At 57.4% G+C, this 23,738-nt stretch overlaps 3 protein-coding genes across 6 annotated transcripts; 1 reads left to right on the forward strand and 2 right to left on the reverse strand.

The window, feature by feature from the left end:
• Window positions 1-270: 270 nt before the first annotated feature.
• Window positions 271-7,669, forward strand: RPAIN (RPA interacting protein). Its single transcript, XM_012546987.3, has 7 exons — window positions 271-484; window positions 2,172-2,345; window positions 2,627-2,687; window positions 6,530-6,641; window positions 6,723-6,786; window positions 6,936-7,076; window positions 7,456-7,669. The coding sequence occupies exons 1-7, from the start codon at window positions 407-409 to the stop codon at window positions 7,483-7,485; spliced, it is 660 nt and encodes a 219-aa protein (XP_012402441.1). The 5' UTR covers window positions 271-406; the 3' UTR covers window positions 7,486-7,669.
• C1QBP (complement C1q binding protein) lies at window positions 7,581-11,092 on the reverse strand. Its single transcript, XM_003766603.4, has 6 exons — window positions 10,790-11,092; window positions 9,042-9,192; window positions 8,721-8,814; window positions 8,368-8,463; window positions 8,070-8,192; window positions 7,581-7,902 (listed from the first exon to the last, which is right to left on the reverse strand). Exons 1-6 carry the CDS (start codon window positions 10,992-10,994, stop codon window positions 7,753-7,755), a joined length of 819 nt encoding a protein of 272 aa, XP_003766651.3. The 5' UTR covers window positions 10,995-11,092; the 3' UTR covers window positions 7,581-7,752.
• Window positions 11,093-15,468: 4,376 nt separating this feature from the next.
• DHX33 (DEAH-box helicase 33) lies at window positions 15,469-22,604 on the reverse strand. Of its 4 annotated transcripts, none has more exons than XM_031957333.1 (12): window positions 22,320-22,604; window positions 20,499-20,659; window positions 20,033-20,260; window positions 19,788-19,958; window positions 19,476-19,661; window positions 19,043-19,154; window positions 18,672-18,831; window positions 18,474-18,562; window positions 18,252-18,382; window positions 17,933-18,136; window positions 17,476-17,562; window positions 15,469-15,912 (listed from the first exon to the last, which is right to left on the reverse strand). In XM_031957333.1, the coding sequence occupies exons 1-12, from the start codon at window positions 22,525-22,527 to the stop codon at window positions 15,604-15,606; spliced, it is 2,046 nt and encodes a 681-aa protein (XP_031813193.1). In that variant the 5' UTR covers window positions 22,528-22,604; the 3' UTR covers window positions 15,469-15,603. The 4 variants fall into 4 exon arrangements, with proteins under 4 accessions (XP_031813193.1, XP_031813194.1, XP_031813196.1 ...); XM_031957334.1 differs by lacking the exon at window positions 22,320-22,604 and adding an exon at window positions 22,139-22,216; XM_031957336.1 differs by lacking the exon at window positions 22,320-22,604 and adding an exon at window positions 21,887-22,099 and having other exon boundaries at window positions 20,033-20,361.
• Between the last annotated feature and the right edge of the window lie 1,134 nt (window positions 22,605-23,738).

Genomic DNA, 23,738 nt, shown 5'->3' on the forward strand with positions numbered 1-23,738 from the left:
GGAAACTCTGACTTTGTTAGCATCGCTGTGGAGGCGTGGCCGCTCGGGTTGGTCCCTCCCATCTCTGAGTAGCCGTTTCCTGGGTTTGCGGAACCTTCTCAGAACCTGCAATCCTCCAAGATGTCTGCGATGTTGCCCTTGTGGCTGGAGCGTGGACAGGCAGAACCTGCTATGGAAGGAAGCCTTCGCGCCTTTGGTTTCGGTGTCTCTCTGGATGGGGCTCCGAGGGGGAGGGGAAAAGAGTGAAAAGGTTGCGGACTACCGTTCCCAGCATGCACCGGATGCATTTACGCATGCGCAGTCCGTGGTAGGGCTATCGTTCCCGGTATGAACGGTGGGGAGGGAGGCCAGGAGGCGAAAGCGGCGGATTCGGCCTCCCTACGGACTCCTAGGGAGCCGGGCCTTTATGGAGGAGACGGTGCAGGGAAGACGCGCGTTTCACAAGCGCCCTAGGGGCCCGGTCTGGAAGGAGACTTACCGGCAGGTGAGTCCTCGGTCCCTTGGCTTCCCTTTCTCCCCCTCCCCCTCTGCCGGGGCTGTAAGCCCCGCCCCTTCCTGCCTCCCCTCCTTGGGACCACCTGCACTTACGCATTGTTGGTGGAGCTGTGGCGGCGGGGGACTAAAACTGAGAAAACCGTCGCGAGCGCTCCTCACCGGGAGTTCAGGACCTATTCAGACTGGCCTGGGTGAGGAGCCCCCTTGGCTCCCTCTCCAGACTAACTGGGTGTGGTGGGCAGGGGTGGGACCAGACTGTGTTTTAACAGTGTCTGCTTCTAAGGAGTAGAGAGGCTTTAGCCCCCTTTGACTGTGATTCCCCGTGTAGATCATTCCTTACCCAGTAGTCTGAGGGTTTTTCCAGAAACAAAGACCCGTGTTTAAAAATAAGCCAGAAATCAAAAAGAAATGAATGAAAAGCAGTGAAGCTTCTGCAAGTCTCAGTTTCCCATCATAATGTTTGCTTCCACTCATTTGCCAAACTGGAATTTCCTGTCCTGTCCTTCCAGTTCTTTTCTGACAAAATCTTGTCAGTTTGACTCTTGCTAACGTTCTCTTTAAATAACAGTAGCATTCAGAGGGTAGTAGGATACAGAAATCTTCCGAGAAAATTCCCCCATTTTGGATTGCCTTGGCTGTTCCATTCCCTCTTCGTTTGTCTTCCTCCTGGGCACCTCCAGGCCTGTCGAGCGGTCTGGGAACAGCAGATGAGCCATAGACGGAACATTCAGGAGTTTGTTTTCCCCTCCAACCCCCAGTTTGGATCATGAAGCCTTTGTAAACATTTCCTACTCGTTTAGTGCCCGAGGCATGTAGGTCTATAAAATAGGCACGTGAATCAAACATTTAGTGGTAACAAATCTGCACTTTCACAACCCCCATCTTCAGTTTCACAACCACATATGGAGTCACGATCACAGTTTAAGAAACGTTGATATAGCGGTTACTTAGGATCCTTGAATAGTCCTTTTCTTCATTTCTTTCTTTTGCATTCCTTTTTCCTACCTTTTTTCTTTTCTAGGTTTGTGACACCATAGTTAGTTTGATAATATCACTTGGTTCGCCCCACTTTGCTGGTTTTTTATATTTTTTTTCCACTTGCCTTATGTTTTTGGATTTAATCCAATTGTTAGCTGGTTTGTTTTAAATGAGTTTAGTTATCTATTTTTTCACCTTCTTTGGAGACTTTTATTTTTCCTATGCCTTCTTAAGTAAATATCTCTAAAGAACTCTTTTCTAGGAAGTTTTCCTCAGCTTCCTTCTCATTGTTTCCTTTCCCTTTCAATCTAAGAGTGTTCTGAATTTTATTTTCTAATGATGTTTTATCTTGGTTATTCCTATATCCTCCATGAGATTAAACTTTTGAAGGCCCTGGTTTGTGCTCTTCCTCTTCTCTAGTTTCTGTATCTTGCTACATCTCTTCCTTCCACTCCCACCCCGTGCCTCCCTCTTCCAAGTAACATTTCATGAAGGACAAACAAGTTACAGGAGCATTGTATGGAAAGTGTTACTCTCTGCCTCCTCCCCATGGATCAGGCCATCTTACCCCTTTCCCCATAGTTACCCTTGGTTCTCCCACTTTGGGGGTTCTTCAGCAGGAGAGGGTTTGGGTCACAGTCTGGCCACTACTTACTAATATTTTCATATTTTAAGCTCACCTCTCTCTCTCCCACCAGCGATGCCTTCAGAGAATGAAAAGCAGCCGGGCCCAACTCCTGGACAAATATCGCCGAGTGGGAGGGGTCCACTGTGGCCTCATGGCCCAGGAAGTCATGGAGATGGAGTGGCTGGCTCTGCAGTCTGCACACGAGAGCCTGGAGGCCCAGAGGCGTAGCGACAGTTTTGTCCAGGTCTGTTTGCCCACGTTGGTGAGCAAGGGGAACAAGAGGGTATCTCTCGTCCTTCAGGAGATTTGGGCTGTCTTCCAGGGCTGAGGGCCTGGAGTCCAGGTGCCTTTCTTTGGATCAGTGGGGAAAAGGCCAGTGCACCAGGGGCTGGGAAAAGGCTGTCCTGAAGCTCCTCCCCCGCTCCCTCCAGGGTGGAAGCCCCAAGAGCTGTAACCACCTGCTAGGCCACAGGTGGGGAGCCTTTGGAGAACAATACCAACCCATGTATTTCCTCTGTTCTATAGGTGGCAGATCCTGAGGAACTTGAGGTCTTGGAAGAAATTCAGCAGGAGCTGATGAGTCAAGGTATGGAGACATCGGGGGGAAGGAGGGGTTGGCTTTGGATGCTCAGCTTCCCTGGAGACGAGCGAGCCACAGACTTGCCCCATGTGCCCACAGCCCCCCTGTGCCTCAGTGTTCTTCTGTCACCAGCCTAGGCAAATGAGCCTTGGGTCCTAGCACAGACCTGGCCGGGCAGTCTTGGGCAGATCCCTCCTCTCTGAGAATCCGTGGCCAGACTCTCCCTGGAGTGATAAGTCTGGATTACAAATGAGGAAACAGAGTCTGGGGCTAGAAGTCACCCCATATCCATGTGCTCCAGAGAGCTTGTTGTCTGGGGGCAGAGCAGACTTAGTACCACTCGCCCACACGTGGGGACTTTTAAGAGCCCCTTCAGTTTCCTCATCTGTAAAGTGGGGGTAACAGTGGCTCCACCCCGTAGGACTGGTGAACGGCTCTCTGAGGTTCCATCCCAATGTTAAGGATACGGGCATCCAGCGTCTGGCAAATTCCAATGCTTCGTCTGTGCTCGTTCACGTGTTCTACAATTCCCTCCACAGCCCTCGGGCCAACTGTGGGATGGGGCGTAACTTCGAGGAGCATCGTCCTTGGCGCTCTCCTAACTGCCCTGTGTTTTTAATGATCTCCCCTTTCTGTATCTGACTGTGTAAGAACTGGAGAGGAGATGGGGAAGAATACACACACGCACTCTCTCTCTCTCTCTCTCTCTTTCCTCCCCGTTCTGTGTGATGCTCCTTTTCCGTTCTTGCCTTGTGGACCTTTGAAAAAGCTCCAGTCAGCAAAGTGTGTGGGCAGTGTCTTAGTGGGATCCAGCCTGCTCTCTTCTTCAGCCCTGAATCCAGCTCACGGTCCCAGAAATACATGTGATGTCCAGCCCAGCTCCATAGGATGCTCTTCAAGGGCAGGATGAAACTTGTTCCATAGACATTCTTCCTACATTTGGTCTTCCTTGTGTGGATGGGAAATCTGAACTCCTTCAAGCAATTCCAGATCTCTTCCAGGTTCTTTAATACCTTGGAGCTTCAGGCAACCCCCACAGGGCCATCAGCAACCAGGAACAGCCCTGAATCCCCCTTAACCCCAGGGAAGCCATTCCTCTTTGACCTGGACTGAGAGCTGGATGGTGATAAGCACCTTTGGGGAGAGTTCGCCTCCCTGTTTTTGTGCCTCATGATGGGGAGGGGTGTCAAGAGGCAGATTTGTTTCCTTATTCCCTCTTCCAAGGAGATCTTGGTGTGTGGCTGGGAGCACCTTGGTACAAGAGTCATTGAGCAAGCCCAGGTGAGCTTGTTTTTGCTCTATCCCTTGGGTCATTGTGAGACAGAAGTCATCCATTGTGGACCGGCGCCTTGCTGAAGCCTCTGACCCATACCTTCGGTCACTTGGCTCCAGATGACGCCTCTCCATGCTCTTGCCTGCCTCTCTTGTGTCCAGGCCTACTTCACACTGGGCGTGTCCTGCTGCAAGTATCTGCCCCGACACCCACCTTTGTCTGTCCAGTTTGGGCAGTGAAGAGTGATTAGGGTCCCACAGCCCTGGGTGCAGAAAGCAGGGTTTTCTTCATCTTCTCCTTTGCTTTTTGTGCTTGAGCTCCCATGGGACAATCTCGCTAACCCGCTTCACAAGCTGACACTCCTCACAGTCCCTAATTGATAAGTGGTCAAAGGAGAGGAACAAGCTGTTCTTGAGAGAAGCAATCCACACTTCGAGCAGCCACGTGAAGAAATGCCCCCGCTCACAGAGAGATGTAAATGAAAACAAGTTGGAGCTCCTGACAGTAAAGGAGGATGGGCTAATGCTGACAAATTGTGGGGAAACAGGTCTACACACTCACACACACAGACACACTCTCAAAGATACAGAAATGAGCAGAATCAGGATAAACAGCCTTTGGCATTCTGACTGATGCAGTGCTCAGCCAGGCTTCTGCGAGAGGATCAGGGATCCAGCAACCCCTGCCCTGTTCAAGATGTAGAATATGATCTAACCGTGGGGTACAAGAGGAGGATTTGGGGGCACCGTATCCCCCTAAGGTGTTCCGATGAGTTTCTGTCCTGTTCAGCTTGCCAGAAGCACTCTGAGCTGTTATCCTCAGTTCTGGGCGAGATCAGTAGCTGCCGACATCCACGATTCAGGTTTTGAAGGACTTGCCTGGAATTGGTCCTTTGGGACATTCTCATTTGGGCCTTTGGTGTTTGCTGTGTGGCCTTCCTAGTTTCGTCCCATTTTCTGAAAGTCTGCGTCCTCATTAGCAGTGACGCCTCCTCTGGGTTTGGCGCGATCCCGATTGCAACAAATGCCTCGGGCGGAGGACCTTGGGAAGAGTTTCTGCTGTGGTTTCCTCTCTTGCCAGGCCTGGGCCAGCAGCTCAGTGCAGGATCAGGGTTAGGGTTATACACACAAGTCAGTCTGAAGGGCCCAGGGCCCCTTTCTCCCTTTCGCCTGACATCCCTGGGCTACCTCTCTGCCTACAACTTCTCCTCTAGAGGAGAGCAAGGACATGAGCCTAGAGGGGCTGCGTTAGGGTTTTGTTTTTAACCGAATTCGCTGTCGGGGGTCCAGGAAAGTCCCTTTCCCCAGTGCAGATCACCTTGTCTGAAGCACAGACCCGGACTTGCCATGACTTCTACCTGCTCCAGCCAGCCAGCGTGGTTCAGATGCCAAATGAAACCCTGTGCTGCACTGCTGCTTGGCTTAGGGTCTCCGGGATGGCATGATCTTGGTCTTTCCTTTGAGAAGCCCTTGGACTGCCTTTAAAGGCTGGCCTCAGCCTTTCCCTTTTATCCCTTCAGGCAGTCTTCTGAACTGACTGTTCTCCTGCTCCTCCTGCCTTACTGTTAGAATTGTTCTACTTCCGGTTCTAGTTGTCCTTGTCCTCCCTGTCCCATCCCCTCCTGCCCCCAGGATGACAGTTGTGCAGGGTCTCACCCCAGCCTCTTGGCAGCCTCCTTTCCTTCCAGCTCATCCCTACAAGTTAGTGAGGCAAGGACACTGGTCCAGGTTCCTGGTCCTGCTTGTTGTGTCGGGAGCACTTCAGTGATCAGACAAGGGATGCCCACCTAGGGACAGTCTCTATACAAACTTCCCGTACAGTTAGAGATGTGATCCAATTTTTTTTCCATTGGAGTGTCATTCCTTGAGACCTTCTCCAAGTTCTCATGACCTAGTACAGAGCCCAGTATTGACTAATCACTGTTCTTGGTGATGGCAATAATCATTCTCTTGGCAAGAACTCAATTACAGGAAAGTCAAACTTTTCAGACCAGCAAAATACTTTAAGAACATTCGTTCTAGCATGTTATTTATAACACAAGAACGAGGGCTCTACAATAGAACAGCACTGGCTTCAGCACCTGGCAGAAAACCTAAAAAACCAAGTTGTTTAGTGTTAATACCAAATGCAGCCAATTAGTTGAACTTGATTGTTTTTAACAATAATTTCCCAGTCCCCGTCTACTGGTTTACTCTGACCTATCATTCTCATTAGCTTCTCCTAAATGGTCTTTGTTAGTGTGTATTTTGTTCTGATTTTGCTTTCTCCTTAAAATGACCCAGGTTATTTTTATATTTCCCCCTTCTGTAGATCTTAATTACATTACTAATGTGAATGTAGCATCTTGACTTTAATCACCCTATGTAGTTCTGCCATGGCAGGGCACAACCCGCCGTGGAGTTACTGGGTCCAGAAGCGCCGGGTTCTTTCCAGCGCAGCTCTGTGCCCTGTGCCTGTTTGGCCACAGCCCCAGCAGCATTTTGCGCTTCTCGGGAGCCTTTGCAGCCCCCCTAACTATCAGCACAGAAAGCTTTCTGTGCCCAGGACGGTGTCAGAGCCTTCCCTTCCCTTGCAGAACAAGCCTTCATTGAGGAGTATGAGAGGGGCCTGCAGTTTGATGACACATGTCTCTGGGCCCTGCTGGAGGGGCTTCAGGCAGATGGGGTCATCTGCCCCGTGTGTTCCAGGTAAGAGCTTGCCTGGGGGGCGGCAGGCTTGGGCAAGTCCCTTAAGCGGCTTTGTGGCTCTGAGAGTGGCTCTGCTTCCAGGCACAATCTGAGCGTGATGAGAGGCAGGGTCCTGTGTCAGTGTGGTCTTCACCTCTTCTCCCAGGTGAGCCCCTCCCTCCTAGTGAGGGCTGGAGAGATTGTGGGTCAGTACTGAGAAGTCCCTCCTCCCCCACCACAAGGGAGCCCAAGCCTAGGTGTGGGGAACAGGTTATGGGAGGCCCGGCTTCCTCTATGGCCTTCCTTCCTCCTCAGGCTCCAGAACTGACAGAGCAGACCTTCCGAGCCCTCTTAGAGGAAAGTGTGAACAGACACAGCGAGACGTGTGCCCACAGGCCTGAGTTTTCTGTCACCAGTGGAACAGAAGAAAGTGCCAGTCTTCTCCTGAGCTGTGCGGTATGGCCCTAACCCTAAGCACGCTTTCCAGGGTTAGCCCTCTGACCCTGAACCCTTCACTGTCATCTGGCTCACCCCAAGGGAAGCAAGGCTAGGACGGTTCCTAGGCCTAGAGCTGGAGTTTGTAGTGGACCACCAGCTGACTCAACCAGAGCATCCTGACATCCCAAGGCTGACAAGTTCTGAATGTCAGGACTCCAGGTTGAGGCCAGAGCTGTGGTTGGTTTGGGGGTTAAAAGGCTGCCCAATAAGGTAATGAGGTTCCCCCCAGAAGAGGACCCCAAATCAGGGAGGCTTCTTAGGGGAAGGCAGCATCCCTGGAGCTTGGGGAAAATCTGGGCCCAGGCCCCTCTAACCCCAGATTCTTCTTTGTGGACAGGTCTGTGATACTCTGACTGTGCTGCTCTGACTGCCTTTCTCCCGAGTCAAGGGTCAAGATTCTGTGGACAATGCTGCTTATTCCTAGGTGTGGGGAGGGAGCTGAGGAGCCAGGCTGACGTGGCACAGGTTTACAAGCGTTTTATTTCTCATTTTTGTGGGGATGTACAAAAATGCCAGCAGAGCAAGCAAATAAAAGTGGTTAGGAAACATAATTTATGTCTGACAGTATTTTACCAAACTTTTTCCATGATAGCTTCTGGGTAAGTGTTCTCTTTGGGTCTGCAGTAGGGTCTCCCTACTGACACTTGACAAACCCTTTCAGATCTTCCAGGAAGTTGATGTATTCCTGGTGTTCTAAAGCCGTGCTGAGCTCGATCAGTTCATCCGCAAATGTATTGTCCACCCCTCTGTCAGCCAGGAAGTCCATCAAGTGGTCATACAGGGCCTGGAAGGAGAGAACCGTTGGCCCGCAGGGGATCACAACCTGAGCCTCCCTGCCTCGGCCCATATTCTCTGCTAAACAGAAGGACATATGGGGGGGGGGGGGGGGCGCAGCTTGGCCAGAGCCCCCACAGCCAACCCCAAGGGCTTTCCCAAGAAGGAGCCACCTACCCAGTCCAGGGAGTCTGTGTTCAGTGTGTAGTTTGTGTCCTTCCAGTCCGATTCGCTGGTAGGCTGAAAGCTAACTTCCCGGATGGAGAAAATGTCACTCTCCTCCTCCTCTTCCTGTCCGACCTGACATTTGCAGAAGAGAATGAGACTGAGCTGGCGATTCACTGACCTCTGAGCCTCACCTTCCCCACCATGATCCGGGGCCAGTGTTGCCAGCTGGTCCTTGGCGACTGCAGCGTTTCCCTCCCTTCCAAGAACCTGCAGAGGTGCCCGTGGGCAACCCTTCCCCGGTCACTACCTCATCCTCAGGATAATGGCAGTCCAACACGAGAGCCTTCTGGGTATCGTTCTTAATGACTTCCACCACAAAGTTCGGCGTTGACGTTAGTTCAGGCTGCACCCAAAGAAAAGATAGCCAGGGTTTTAGACAGCAAAAGCCCAACCCCTCCAAAGCAGAACTTCCAATAGGGCTCCCCATCTCCTGTCCACACCGTGGACCCCAGGAAGTACACTCCCCTGGACTGGGACTCAACTGCCTCCAGGAAGCCCACTGACGCTCCAGAAGCTGGGGGCTCTTTTCCCAACTAAGCTGTATGGCTCAGTTTAGGGGAGCTCCCAGCCCATCTCTGCCCAGCTCCAGGCAAACCTCACCTCTTGCTCTTCTTGGCCTTTCTGCCCCTCTGATGATGGCTCATCATCAAATGTGGGTGGAATGCTGTTGTTAATGTTGAAGGTGACTGTGATCCTGGAGCAGGAAAAGGAGACCAAGGGAGCAAGGGTGAGGTCAGAAGGGGCGCCGCTGCGTGAGGAGCCTATTGGGCCCCCCTCCACCCACACCACCGGGTCCGGCGCGCTTCTACAAGTCCCTCTTTGGCTGCTTTTCTCTGTATTCCCCTCAAAGACACCCCTAGAGAGCCACCTGGGGATCAGCAAGGTCCCAGCCCCTCCCTGCTCCCCAGCAGCCCGACTCACTTCTCGCCAGCTAATTTCCGGGTCAGCTTGGCTTCCGTGCCTTGCACAGCCAGTTCCCAATCCCCCGACATCTTGGGGAGGGATTTATGCTTCTGGATCTTCCTCTCCTCTTTGATCTCATCCGTCAGAAATTCAGCAAAGGCTTTGTCCCCTGAAATATTGAGACAGGGCACGCTCCTGTCAGAACTCCGGGGGGTGGGGGGCTAGATGCCGAGAAAGGGCACTCCGCCAGCCTTCCCTTAAACATTCTAGACCACCCTATGGTAACAGCATGGATGCCCGCCTCCTGGGTCCCCTCCATCTCTAGCACAGGGGACTGGGTTTCCTCTCCCCAGCAGCTGTGAAGATGAATTGGGAGGGACCTAGGGCAGCCACCCCCACCAGGATCAAGTGACAGACAAGGAGCAGGGGTCCCCAAAGACTTCTTCCTGACCCAAACACCCGATCAGGGCCAAGATGAAAAAGTCCTTTGGCTGGAGGGGTGTCCCATGAAATGGGGGCACCCAGAGGGACACAGGTGCAAGGCATCTGTTATAGAGTGATTGGGGGGGGGAGGCAGACTCAGGAACGAGCCCTTTGGGACGGGAGGGAGTGGTGGCCTCCAAGGCAGACAGTGAAAGGAGTTGTGGGAAATGGACTGAAGTCCTCTTCTGCAATCTGGGTCCAGTGCAGATAGAGAGGAGCTGCAAAGACCCCGATTTTGGCAATCCACATTGCAGGTCAAAAGAATTTCTTTCTCTGGACTTCTTTGGAGGTGCCAGGGAACACAGCCAGTTCTTTTTACTGTTAACACTGAGGACGGCAATTTTGTCCCCCACTCCGTCTCTTTTTGTGTATCTTGCTCCCTGGACCAGGACCATTATTGGCTTTTTTTCTCATGTGACTTGTTTCCTTTGGGTCCCAGTCTGGCAAGGGGAGGCATTTATAAAGTCATCCACAGCACAGAGAGGAGGAAAGCCAGACCTTGGTAGGTCAGGGGACCCAGCCCTGACTAACATGCAGGGACAAATCTCCCTCTATATGCCTGGAGAGGGGCCCCTAAGGAATAGGCGGTCCGCTGTGGGGCACACAGCAGGTGTCTTAAGAAAGGTTTCTTCCTCCCGCTTTGATTACCCCAGGGAAGGTCCGCCTTCCAGAAAGGCGTTCCTGGGGGGGGCGGGGAGGAGTCTTTACCACTTTTCTTATTCAGGGCGAATCCCTGATTGTAAGTTAACCCAGGGGAGCTAAAATGGCAAAATCTCACATAATACACACACAGAGGCGGGCACACACGCGCGGTCACAGACGGAACTTATGAACAGTGTAACAAAACAAACTGCGAACAAAAACAATGTATCGGGGCTCGGGATTCGCAGGGAAAAGCGGCCCCCGAGCCACTCTCGGTCCCCAGGAGGGCTTTCCCCAACATTTCGCTTCCAGAGTCCATTTAAGAAAGGGGCTGCCTCCTTTCTGTCCCCTTCATGCCGCTCTCCAATTCCAAAGGTAGAGGGGTCGTGAGGAAAGCCCTGGGGGCGGGCCGTCCTCTCGGTCTGAGGATCACTCGGGCCAGCGCTTTGGGTCACTAACACTCGAATTAGCCCAGTCTCAGGAGCCAGCTGAGTCCGACGTGGATCGACTTGGAACAGCGAGAAGAGGGGGAGGGGATAGACAGGGGGAAGCGCCGAGAACACCGCGGAGCGGGAGCTGGAACTCGGAGGGGGCGGGGCCACGTGGGTTCCCTCTCCCCTGCGTCCCGGGCGCACGCTTACCTTCGGTGTGCAGCCCGCCGCACGTGCACGAGCACAGGCCGGGCGCGCGGCGCAGCGGCTGCAGGAGGCTGGGACGCACGGGCCCCGGCTGGCCGTGGAGTCCTCCGCCCAGAAGGCCTCCGAAGGCGCGGGTGGCGGTAGTCACGGCGGGGCGCAGGGCGCGGGCCGTGGGGCGCAGCAGCAGGGGTAGCAACAGCGAGGCCATGACCGAGACACGCGAAGGGGGTGGGAGCGATGGTGAAGACCGGAAAGACAGCGGAGGTCGCGAGGCACTTTGGGAAATGTTCGGGCCGGAAGGGCACAAGGTCGCCCCGCCTCGGAACTTCCTGCATCCCCTCGGAGGGTCATAGCGCCCTGCGCTTGCGCGGAAAGGCCCCGCGCGATGATTGGACGTTACCAATGAAGTCACTTCCGGCTCTAAAACGGGGATTGCCCGGAATTCCCCCGAGTGCGGAGGGGGGTTTCTCGGGTCGGGGCCCAGCGCAGCCGTACACGCGCAGAGCTGGTCGTGCTTCCCTCCTCCGCTTCCCCGGCCCGTTTTCTGCTACCGTTTCCCGGGTGCTTTTCTGCGATCCCCGGAGGCCGGCTACGCATCAGAGCGGTTTCCTTTCCGAGCCCCACCTTGCTGGGCTCCGCCCCGGACCGCGAGCGCCGGCTTACATTGTGTCCAAGCTGCGCGTGGCCGGCTTCGCGCTGCGCGGAGGTTACTTTGTATCTCAGTCTTTCCCCGGGCCGAGGCTACTTTGTATCCCGCCGAGGTTACTGTATCCCCCTGCCCCGGGGCGCGCAGCTCGGGAGGAGATGCCTTGTTACTGATCTCTGCAATTTTGAGACCTGCGCGCGCCCCCACGGATTGGACGCGTCCCTCTGGTCCCGTGCGGGCGGTGCCCCGTCACCCGCGATGACTTATCTGTGCAGGGCGGAAACCTGCTGCCCCCCCCCCCGCGGGAGACTGGCGTTTTGTTTGTGACGGGTTTTTGTTCTTTTGCTCTCTCAGTAAGGAAGGGAAGGGAGAGAATTTGGATGTAAAAACAAAATTCAATTTGAAAAAGAAATTGGGCATGACTCCCAACGAGCTCGTTGGATAAAAGTAACTACAAGAAATAGAAAAATTGGGGAGAAAGTTGGATAAATGTGTATGTATGTATACTCACACACAGACAGTGGCGGTTTCTTGGCAAAGATATCGGAATGTTTGCCATTAACTTCTCCAGCTCATTTAACGGGTGAGGAAACTGAGGTAGATGAGGGACACACATCATGTGTCTGAGGCCAGATACTTCTAATCCACCGTGGCCCTTAGCTGCCCTCATTTCACACACCCCCATCCTCTAATAGATCCTACATGCACGTGATGATTTGAACAAGATTAAGGACTAAAAAAGGCTCCCTGTAAAAATAAAAAGCGGTTCTAGCTGGGACTTGAAGGCAGGAGACAGAGCAGAGGAAGAGCTTTCCAGGCAGGGAAGCAGCCAGAGAAAATGCCCAGGGCTGAGAGATGGAGGATCTTATTTGTGGGACAGCAAGGTGGCCGGACTCCCGAATCCCAAAGTGCCCGTAGGTGAATGAGGTATAAGACTGGAAAGGTGGGAGAGGGCAGGTGATGTAGGGCTTTGAGCCCCAAATGGAGGATTTTGTGTTGAATCCTGGAAGTGCTAGGAAGCCCCTGGACTCTTGCATGGGGAGGGGGGAGACAGTCAAACCTGCTGAGCTTTAGGAAAGCTGGGTGGGTGAGAGGAGGGTGACCCAGAGTAGGGAGGCACCTGAGGGACAGTTGGACCCAAATTGGTGACGAAGGCCGCACGGCCAGTGTGGGTGGGGAGAGACAGATGCTACACTGAAGTCACCTACTGCCCTCTTGAGTCGACGCATGGTAACAATAAAGAGCCGAGCGTGATAGCAAAGCTGGGGTACTAGGGAACTTAGAAAGGGGGGAGAAAGATGGACTCCTGCTGAGATGGAGAGTGTGCCAGATGCGCTGGACCGTTAATGGGCTAGAACTTTGACCTTGAAACAAAGGATTCTCACAAGGCGCTAAGTCAATGGAATTGATAGAGACAATGGTTATCTCATTTAGCCTGGTTCAGTGTGATTGATCTGATCCTATCCAAGGAGATATTATGGGCCAGAACCTGAAACAAGGTACTAAGTGGAATTGAGGAGACAGTGGTTAAATCTAGTTTAGCATTGATTTAATCCTACAACAAATAATGGGTTCCTAGTGATATAATGCATGATGTATATTCAGTGTGGAGCATATAAGCAAGAAACTCTCAGGGCCAGAAAGGACAAGTGCACTGGAAGCTCTCAGAGGCTGAGACAGATTCATTCCATCGTCCACCTTTGTGGTGGCTGCAGACTGAAGCACAAAACCTTGGAGTTGGGGAGATTCAGAGGGCAGAGAAGGCAGGCAGGAGCTCGAGCTCCCGGAAGCAAGCAGAGAGATAGGCCTCTAAGAAAGCTAACTGGGCCCCAGGAAAGGAGGCAAGACTCTGAAGGAGACAATATAGGACTGGACTTTAACCCCTAGTTGCACTTGTGGTGATTACTGAACTGAAACAAAGGCTGCTCCCAGAGACCCCAAGAAAACCTCACCAGGGAACATTCCATTTTAGAAAGAATATTACACTGGGCACGTGGCTCGAGATGGCCAGGAGGAAGCTGGGATGTGAAGGTGGAGGGTGACAGAGAGGCCGGGACAGGCGAGGGGATGTCAGCACAGATTTGGTCATTCAATGCATGGGGCAGCTGAGGGCAACCAGCAAGGGCAGAGGGGTGGGGGCACCCAGGGTCAGCAGGTGTGGCCTGGATGACAATTCTGCAATGGAAACCGAGGTCCGGTCTGAGGAGAACCAGGAGGGAGCGGTGCCGTGAAAACCTGGCATTCAGAAGGGACCGATGGACCGAGCTCGAGGAGAGGACGCTGGGATTCACCATGGAGAGACTCTTGGTCACTTTGGGGACAGGGGTTTTGGGGGCCCCACAAGGCCTAGCCAGACTAGGGGGCGGCAGTCAAAAGCACTTTTGTGGGCACCTGTTCTCCAAGTTTAGCTATAACAGGCAGAAGACGGCAGGGTGAGCAGGGGCTAAGGGAGCAGAGAGGGTTTTATTGGAACGTTTCTGGGCAGCAGGGACAGAGCCGGAGCGGCTGAAGTCAGTGGGGACCATGAGGGGAGGGGGATAGAGGGGGACTGGGCTTGGTTGGGGTGAGACCACTTCACCACGTGAGAAGGGGAGGACGGGGAGTGGGGGGTGCTAAGTGGAGAGATGCTGAACTTCCAAGCGGCAGGAAGACCCAGGGAAGTCACAGGGGCAGCGTCCAGCTGCACAGGTGGATTCAAGGGGACGCATGTTGGGACAAGGCTTGGCTGAGCCCGGTCGGGGATCCGATGAGTCGGGGAAGGGATTCAGGAGAGGCCAGTGCAGAGAACAGGGGTCACCGAGGGACCACCAGGGGTCACGATGAGCAGAAGAGAGGGCCAGGGCAGGGGAGAGTCTACAGATCATGGTGACAGAGGGAGGTCGGCTGGCAGATTATAGCGGATGGTGCAGCCGGCCCATTTGTGAGCGAGCAGGGTCAGGCTATGGCCCTGGGAGCGGAGGAGGCCCTCCTGGGTCAGTGAGGGGCTTAACGTCCGCCCAAGGGAACCACAAGCACCGTCCTCCGTCGGCCTGCCTGGGCCCACGGACCAATACCTCCCCTCTCCCCTTTCCCCTTACCAGTTCTCATCCGTGCACCTTCTCATAAGCATCCAGGGCGCTCTTTGCCTCCATCTGTACCCCGGGGCCCAGCAGAGTCGGTCCTCCAGCAGCGCTCTAAAGCACCCACCTACTGGGCAAAGGAGGGGGGCCCGAAACGTCTGGGATCCAAGAGCTGCAGGCTTGGACCCTCACGCACAGCGAAGGATGGGGCAGCTAGGGGGGGCAGTGGAGAGAGCCCCAGCCCGCAAGTCAGGAGGACCTGAGTGCAAATCTTCCCAGCCGTGTGACCCTGGGCAGTCACTTAACCCCAATTGCCTCAGGGAAAATAAAAATAAAATGAAATGCAATGGAGGCACAGGCCCCGTGCAACCCAAGTTCTACAACTTCTCTGAGGGAAGGGAGAGCGGGGGGCTCTCACCACCACTACCCCCGTCTACCTGCTGAAACGCATCCTGAAGCCCGGCACAGGGCCGAGCGGGTGCTGAGCAAGGACAGAGCAGGAGCTGCCAGGGACTGCGGAGTCTGGGGAGGTCTGTGCGGCAAGGGGCCAAGCGAGGCGGCGAATGTACCTGCGGCTCCCGGGGGATACCCAAGCAAGAATAAGTGCCGGCAACATCCAGAGTGCCGGACCGTGAGCCAGGAAGGCGACCTTTGCTACCTGCCTCTGGGCCGGGAAAATCTCAGCCGCTCTGCCAGCCTCAGTTCCCACAGCACAGAAATGGGCACGACAGCCCTTAGCCCAGGGATGCCAGAAGGAGCAAAGGAGATGAGAAGACGGGTGAGGCTCTCTGCCAAAGCTGGAGCTTAGAGAAGGGCCGTCGCCAGCAGCAGTGAGGGGGCCAAACGGGGACTGGGAGAACACCTCGGGCTCCCCAGCGCCTCTCTCCACTCCCACCAAACACAGTGCTCACGCCCGTCCCGGGACGCCCAGCAAGCCCGCCGGATGAGCTCAGGCCAAACGGATCACCTCTTTGTACAAATGTTACAAAAGTAAATTTATTGCATCTTTAATTGAAAAACTGTATACGGATAAAAACTCAAGCCAAGCAAGACAGACTGCTGCCCACCAACCAGCGATGAGCCCCACCCTCCTGCCTGGCCCCTCGCCCTGCTCAGGTCCGGACGGCCCTCATCTTCCTCCGGAAGTAGTCAGGGGCCGCATCGTAAAGCCAGTCTGCATCGACCACACAAAGGTCCCTCATGTAGCACTTGTTGGTGGACAGCAGCTCGTTGTAGGTGACGCAGGCCGGTTTGCAGTGGAAGAGCACGGAGGACGGGTGGATGGACACCGGCTGGCGGGTGTCCACAGTGACGTAGCTGCCGTCGGGCTGAAGCTCGGCCGTGTTCATGAAAAGGCCGTGCGCCAGACATCGGCGGATGTTGCCCGTGTCGGCCCGCGAAGACTCGATGGGCATTGCCATCTGTCCGGGAAGAGGAGAAATACGGCTTGTGATCCCCCGATTCTCCCCAGGGCCCCGAGTCCCAGCCGCCTGGTCCCCTCGGGCCCTCCTGTCAAAGGGAGGGGAGCGATCCCACGGGCTGAGGCTGGGGAGCAGGAGGCCGCTCCCACCGTGCTGCTGCTGGGACCCCCGTCCCACCGGGAAGCTGCAAGTTCAGCTGAGGGCAGAGACCTTGAGTGCTGGAGCCAAGAGCCTGAGGTTGCCTACAAAGGGTCAAGCTGCAAAAAGAAAGTGTGGACGAGGAGGAAAAGGCTACAAAGATCCGGGAGACTAGACGTGGAGAGGAGGCGGCAAGGAGGGAGGCCAGTTGGAGGCTCAAGCTCCGGGAGGCTCTGCCAGGGGGAGAGGGAAAGGGGAGGAGAGCTGCTGCTCAGGAGGAGGCAGGGGCCAGTCTCCCCTCACCCCAGAGCCGGCACGGGTGGCCCCTCCTCAGGCTGTGGTGAGTGGCCCCTCCTCAGGCTGTGGTGAGGGCAGGCCATGGTCAGTGATCCCCCAAAAATGGCAAACATAAGGCCCCATGATGTGCACTGGCCTGTTGTCGGGATCCCTCAGCCAGTCCTGAAGACTTTGTTTTCTCCCTCCCATGGGCTTTCTCAAGGCTTTCCCGATGAGAAAGGGACACCTAGGCCCAGCCTAGAGGTGCAGGGGACGACCCGGCTCACTCTCGGTCCCCAGGATGAGGCGTCTGCACAGGGCAGGAACTCCTCCATGGAAGACACACTCCCGTGCCCGGGGTCTCTCTGGGACAGATTGCTTGGGAGCCATTACAGGCGCCACCACTGCTGGAGACCACCTGGGGGCAGCCTGCCCTGTGTCACCTACATCCAAACGCACACTCGCCCAGGTCTGACCCCACGTCTAAGGAAACCAGACGGAAACCTGGGCTGGAGGTGACGACAGTTCCTGACAGGCCAGAGCCCCAAAGAAGGGGCCTTAGGGACCGACGGTTTGCTTGAAAGGATTCCCCTTGAGTCCCACCGGACTTGTGAGGGTCCCTCGCCCCCTTTAGCCTAAAGCATGGACCAGACTCGGGGCTGAGCTGGACTGAAGCGAAGGCAGGCCATGCAAGGTCACCGGCCTGCCCTCCTTGGGAGCCATCGGGGTCCAGCGGCCAGATATTCAGGACCGAAGATGGCCCTGGCCGCAGCAGGAAACCTTGGCTTGAACTAGGAAGTGGGCCCCTCTGCTCAATGTGGGGCCCAAGATTTAGGGGGAGCAGCTGGGACTGGGGAAGAGTCCGGAAGAATGGGCCAGATGCTCTGGCTGTGGCTGCCTGCCCAAAGCATTTAAAGACGTGGGCCTCCATGGGCTCCCCAGCAGCAGGGAGCACCAGGGGGCGAGCAAACCTGCCGCCTCTCAGCTAACCCTGATGGCCCAAGACCGTGATGGCCTCCACGGTCCTAAGACCTGAAGAACGGCCACTGGGGAAAGACCCAAAGTGGGAGGGAGCTCAGGCCGGGACAGACAGGCCGAGGCTTGAGCCCCGCAGATGCTCAGAGCCCCCCCCCCCCCCTGCAGTGTTACCTTGATGCAGATGTCCCGGAGCTGGGCTCGGACTTCGGCCACAAGCGTCATGTTCTTGCCGTTGACAAAATTCTCTCGGCACCATTCCTGGGGACGAGCAAGTGAGCTCAGAGCCCCTCCCAGGCCTAGGAGGATGCTTCCCCAGCCTGGTTTGGTGGCCGCCCTGCATCCCTCCTCACCACCCTTCCCTTGCCAGGGCAGAGGCAACCAATCCCGCAGTGCACCCCGAATGGCACTGGTCAGCGACCAGCCTCGGCCCAGAGAGTGGCAGCCCCCGACACTCGGGCTTGTTGCCAGCCTGATGGCCGAGTGTGCCCCCCCAGCAGAGAGGCCCGGCCTGCACCGCCACGACCCGGGCCCGCCAAGCATCGAGGTGGCCAGGGGCCGGCTGGCTGGTTTCTAGTCCCCAAGTTCAGGCTGGGGGTGCCCAGGCTGCAGCCCCACCCCAAGGGCCTACCTTGTTCCCGCCCACGTTTCGGAAGGCTCGGTACACATTGAGCAGGGTCAGGTGGTCCCCCTCACTGGATATGAACTTCTTCCTGGCGCACTGCACCTCATCACGTCGCGAAGGGGGGTTGTGCAGGACACTGTCCACAGACAGCAGGGAAACAATGGTCAGTATCTCTTCTGTGCAGTGGAATTTGGGGGAGAGAAGAATGGTCTGCAAAGGACAAACGGGGAGCTGCTGAGGCCCAGACTGCGGGCCTCCGCAGGGCCAGGGCCTTTGGAGAGGAAGGACCCGCAGAAGCGGGCCCGTAGCCCCAGCAGGGATTTACTTTGGCAAACTTGGGCTCCAAAGGGAAGGCTGCCATCTTTCTTCCAATCGGGGTCAGCCCCAGTGGCTCGTCCTTCTTCTGCTGGATGGCCCCCAACAGTTCCAGCTGCTCCAGTGCGGCCTGAAGGTGATCTGAAGGGAGAGAGCACAGGGAGGAGCCCAGGGCTTCCCGAGATCCAGCCCCTGCCCGGCCCGGGGCCTCCCGCAAAGGTCCCACACTCACCTGGGGACGGTTTAGACATGAAGTCAAAAGTGAGGACGTTGGGGACACGCAGGGCCAGGAGCTGCAGGAGGACGCTGGCCAGGTTACACCTAGGAAGAAGCCCAGTCACCTACCCCTCTCTGAGGCCAGCGGTCCGCAGGGAGGGGCGCCAACCCGAGCCAAGGAAAGGGTGCCGGGGCAGCAGGGGGCCCTTCGCACCTCTGGATCTCCGGAATCGTCATCTTGTCAAACTTGTCAAACTCGTCCTCCGTGTAGAGGCGGTAGCAGGACCCACTGTCCTCGCGGCCGGCCCGCCCCGTCCGCTGCCAGGCCTGCGTCTTGGACACCCGCTGGACGGCCAGCACCTCAAGGCCGCTCTCTGGAAAGGACGGAGTCGGCGCTGTCAACACCTCCAGCGCGCCGCTGGGCGGCCTGGCGGGTTCCATGAGGAAGGATGCAGGAAAGGGAACCCAGGGGGAGCAGGGCCTTGAACCCGGGCCTGAGGGAACCAGCCTGGGGAGAACTAGGGCAGAGGGAGGGGAATCTGTGTGTGTCTGTCTCCTCCTCCCCCCACTCCCACTGAGACTCACCGGGATTAAATCTCTTGGCCTTGACCATGCCCGTGTCGATCACGTGCTTGATGCCGGCAATGGTGATGGAGGTTTCCGCAATATTGGTGGAAACGATCACTTTGCGAGAGCCCTGAAGGATGGAGAGTGATTTGGGGCCCGTGAGGGATGGCCGGAATGTGGGTGGCCACCCCTCTGGGCTGGCCTAGTCTCCCCGCCATGGGTCCATGGCAGGCGGGCGCAAGCCTGGAGCACCGACGTTCGTTAGGAAGGGGTCATGGGGAGCGGGGGATGAACCCTGTAGCCGCCTTCTGGGCCACCTCAGACCACAGCTGTAGGAAGGCAAAGGAGAAGAGAGCAGCAGCCGAGCTGCTGGGAAGCCCCCCCTCCAACCTTCCCTTGGCCCAGAGATGCCCCGCGAATGAGCGTTGAGGCTGCCTTCTGCCGCACTGACCTTGGGGGCCCCCTGGAAGACCCTGAGCTGCTGGGAGCTGGGGAGGGAGGCGTACAGCGGCAGCACCAGCAGCGGCGGGCAGCCCTCAGGCAGGTGCCGTGCTATGTCTCGGCAGGCCTTGCAAAGGGCCTCGATCTCTTCCTGACCCGTGAGGAACACCAGGATGTCCTGAGAAGAAGGCGCTTCCTGTGTGCAGGTGGGGTTAGGGTTAGGAGGCCCCTGCCTGCTGGCAGGGAGGAAGCACCTGACCCAGGCTCTCTCTCCTCACCCCACTGGCCCGCGAGGGCTCTCTCTGTTCCCCGGGAACCTCACCTGGTGAATCTGGAAGATGGACACCAGGGCGGCATGGAGGTAATCGCTCTGGGGCTGTTTGGTATAGTAAACCTGGATGGGAAACTGCCGCCCCTCCACATAGAGGACAGGGGCACCATCGAAGTAGCGTGAGAAGAGGTCCACGTCCATGGTGGCCGACATGACGAGGACCTAGGGGATGAGGTGGCTCAGGGAGGTGGGGAGGCAATGCGCAGCCCGTCCCGAGGCCCGGCCGCCCGACTCACTCTGAGCGGAGGCTTCCTCAGCTCCTTCCTGCGGCGCTGGGCCGACTTCACCACGCCCAGGAGCACGTCCGTGTGGATGGTCCGCTCGTGAGCCTCATCCAGAATGACAAAGCTGTACCTGCGCAGCAGAGCATCGGCCATGGCTTCCCGCAGCAGCATCCCATCCGTGAGGAAGAGGATTCTGGTGTCCTCAGAAGTGACGTCATCAAAGCGGACAGAGTAGCCCACCTGCAAGGAGGGAAGCTGAGCCAGAGGCCAACAGCTGGCCCCCGGGAAGCCACAGGCTTTGACTTCCGGCTCTGCTGATGTTCGAGCCTCGGTTTCCACATCTGTAACGGGAAGGGCGATGACTTCGGAGCGACAAGCCCAGAGCCAGAGCTACCCCAGCTGGAGTCCGGGCCTGGAGGCCAACCCGGCTAGAGAAGAGAAACCCAGCTCAGGCCCCCAATCCAGACAAACTACCCACCAGCTTGCCCAGTTCTGTCCTCTTTTCCTCGGAGACTCTGGCAGCCAGGGAGATGGCGGCAACTCGGCGAGGTTGAGTCACAGCAATGACGCCTTGGCGGCCCAGGCCCGCCTCGTAAAGGTACTGGGGGATCTGCGTGGTCTTCCCCGAACCAGTTTCCCCTGGAGAAGGGAACAGGAGAATGCCTTTCACCATGAGACGCTCATCTGGGGACTACATTAGGGTTGCAGAGTTAGGGTGGAAAACAGAGGGGGATGAGGGGCCGGCACTGGCCCTCGAGCTCAGGGGCCACAGAGGGCTTGTTGCATGGTCTCACACGCAGACATGACTCATCCTGAGAGGGCACATTCCGATTTCAACTACATGAAGGAAGAAACGAGCTTCTCTAAGCACTTGGGCCCCCTTGGACGACTCCCAGGAAGAAACACAAACTTCTTTTCTGGCTTTTAAATCCCTTCATGGCCATTTTCAGTTGTCTCATACTTTATTTGTCTCCACTCACCCCAGGAGACTGGGTGGCCAGTGGAGTCAGGGAGACTAATCTCCCCGAGTTCAAATCTGGCCTCAGACACTTCCTAGCAAGGTGATCCTGCGCAAGTCACATAACTACTCCGCCACAATTTCTTCATCAGTCAAATGAGCTGGAGAAGGAGATAAGGAACCCCTCCAATATCTCTGACAAGAAAACCGGCAGTGGGGTCATGAGGAGTCATTAATAAAAACCACGCTGACCAAGTTGCTGTCCCACTTTCTTAGCACAGCTTCCTTCAAAACAAAGAACCCCAGGCCGAAGGTAAAAGGGAAGGATGCCTCTCGTCATCCCACCAGAAGACCCCATTTGACTTGAGATTCTATAGGCCTCTGAAGCCCCCCAGATCAATGATGGAGGCTGGGACATTCCCAGAAGCAATCTGGGAGCTCTAAGAGAGAATCTCTTATCGAGATTTCTAGAAGGATTTGAACCCTTCTTTGGTCTCTCCCGTCTCCTCCAGGCCCTGACCCCACATCAGGAAAGACCCTCCGCTGTGCCCAGACCCAAACTGAGCTCCCGCCCCTTCTCTCCGCTCGCCCCCCAGCCAGCGCCCCTCTCACGCTCGCCTCAGGCGTCTCCTCCTCCCCCACCACATTGGCCCAGAGCCCATCATTCCTCAGCTCTCCTCCTCCGGGGGCCCTGGCCCCCCCCAACCTCGCTGGCTCTCGGTTCTCAGCACCTACTTCACAGCTTTCAGAGAACCGCCCCGCGACCTTAGGGCAATGCCCGGGGCCGCCAATTCTCTCCGGGCGCTCGTGGGCTCCCAGAGGCCCCTCTGGGCGGCCCAGGGCCCGCCGGGCCTCTTCCCTCCAGCCCCCGGGCTCGGACCCAGGCGTCCCCCGGACCCCTCACTCACTGCCCAGCCCGCCCCACGGCGCCGCGGCCAATTTCCCGGGGGGGGGGTGGAAGCGCCTCTGCTGCGGCTCTGGTTAATTTCAGCCCCGGGCCGTCTCTCCCCGGCGCCGGCGCCCCCAAGTGCAGGGACAGCAGAGGGGGCTCCTCCCGCTCCGATCCGCCCTGCAAGCGCTGGCGCGGAGTTCCTAAGGGGCGCCCCCCCCCCCCAAACCCCGATAAGCCCCAGCGGCTCCCGATGGCTCCCTGAATCTACCACAGAAAAAGCTGTTCGGGAAGCCCTTCATAACGCGCCCCGCCCCCCTCCGCCACTTCCGCCCGGCCCAGGCCAGTCTCAGAGATCTCACGGAGCACGCGCACTCTCCTCAAGTCCCCTTTCCTCCGCCCTCCCGCCAGCAGCGGGCGCTCGGCTCGCCCGCGCCGGCCCCGGGCCTCACCAATGAGCACGGCGCACTCGACGCTTCGCAGGCGGGCCAGCAGCGGCCCGCGCGCCGTGAAGATGGGCAGACTCCGACGCTGACGCTCCAGGGCCTCGGCTCCCAGTGGCGGCCGGCGGCCCCCGGGCAGCATAGCGCCGCGGCTCCCGGGGAACCCGGGGCCGGCCCGGAAGCGCTTGGCCGGAGGAGGGCCGTGCTCCTCCGGCATTGCTGGGGAGCTGCGCGCGGGGAGGTGGCGCGCGTCTGCGCACGAGGGCTGGTTCCCGAAATGCTGCTGGGCAAGAGAACGCGGGGAGGCGGGGGCGGGCGGAAAGAGGAGCGCGGTGCTTGCCGGGACTTGTAGTCCTGGGATTTTCGCGCAGTGGGCTCCAGCTCCCCCTCCCGGCGGTCGCCTTGCGCCACGGCGGCGGCAGCTGCCTGGGCTGGGGAGCAGCACCACGTGGCGTCCCGAAAGGGTGTAGATTCCCCAACGCTAAGCGCCCACTGTGTGCTCGGCACTTTGCCAGCTTTTCTGTGGTCTCGTTTGAGCCTGGGCGCTATCAGGACCCACTTCACAGCTGGGGACCCTCGGAGAATTTCTGCAGGTCTAGGAAGGGAGGCGGTGGGAAAGGGTCTTGGATTCGGTCCCGGAGGCGCCGTGGTTGGAACTAGCTCTGGGAAGGTCGCTTGGGAGGGCGCGCTGGGGAGGGGCCGGGGAGACCCCCCCTCGCTACCGCGGCAGTCCAGGTGGGAGGGAGGGAGATCTCGGCTGGGCCGGCGCCAGGGTCCGCCCGCGCCGGGGAGAAGGGGGCAGCTAAGCAAGGGGCTGGTGTGAGTTTTGTTTGGGGTCCGACCCGTGCGGGAACCGGAGAAGGGGAGCCCCGCCCACCAGAGAAGATGGCCCAGTCCTGGAGTGCGGAGCTCCCGGCGCGGGAGACCCCAGAAGTGCTGCTGGGGAGGGGAAGAGGCCGCAGTGGAAACAACCGGGTTGGGAGTTACCGGGCAGAGTTTGGAGAAGGGAACGGCCCGGCAGAGGAGGGAAGCTCGAGGGGCAGCGGCGGGTGAAGCACCAGGGAGCCGGCCCCCAGATGGAGAGGAAGACTGAACTCACTGAGGCGGGAAGGAGAGTGGCCCCTGGGGGGGTGATGGCCGAGGGCGTGATGGGGATCCCCTCTCCCCTCCGCTGGGGCCCTGGCAGGACGGAGCCAAATGGCCCAGCTCAGAGGGCCGGGGCTTCTGCTCTCCCCCAGGGCCCACAAGGCAGCTCTAGGGGGTTTGGTGGGCTGCGCTGCCAGAGACAAGGCTGACCAGATGCCTCCTCAGCCGTGCCCTGAGGGGCATAGTACCTGGGCCACGGGACCCTCCTTACCCATCAGTTATGGATCCATAAGCCTTGGCTCAGCGCTGTGCGGGCACCCCCTGCTGTGTAACCCAGCTGCA

The sequence above is a fragment of the Sarcophilus harrisii genome, chromosome 3 (genome assembly GCF_902635505.1).
Source record: "Sarcophilus harrisii chromosome 3, mSarHar1.11, whole genome shotgun sequence".
Taxonomy (NCBI): domain Eukaryota; kingdom Metazoa; phylum Chordata; class Mammalia; order Dasyuromorphia; family Dasyuridae; genus Sarcophilus; species Sarcophilus harrisii.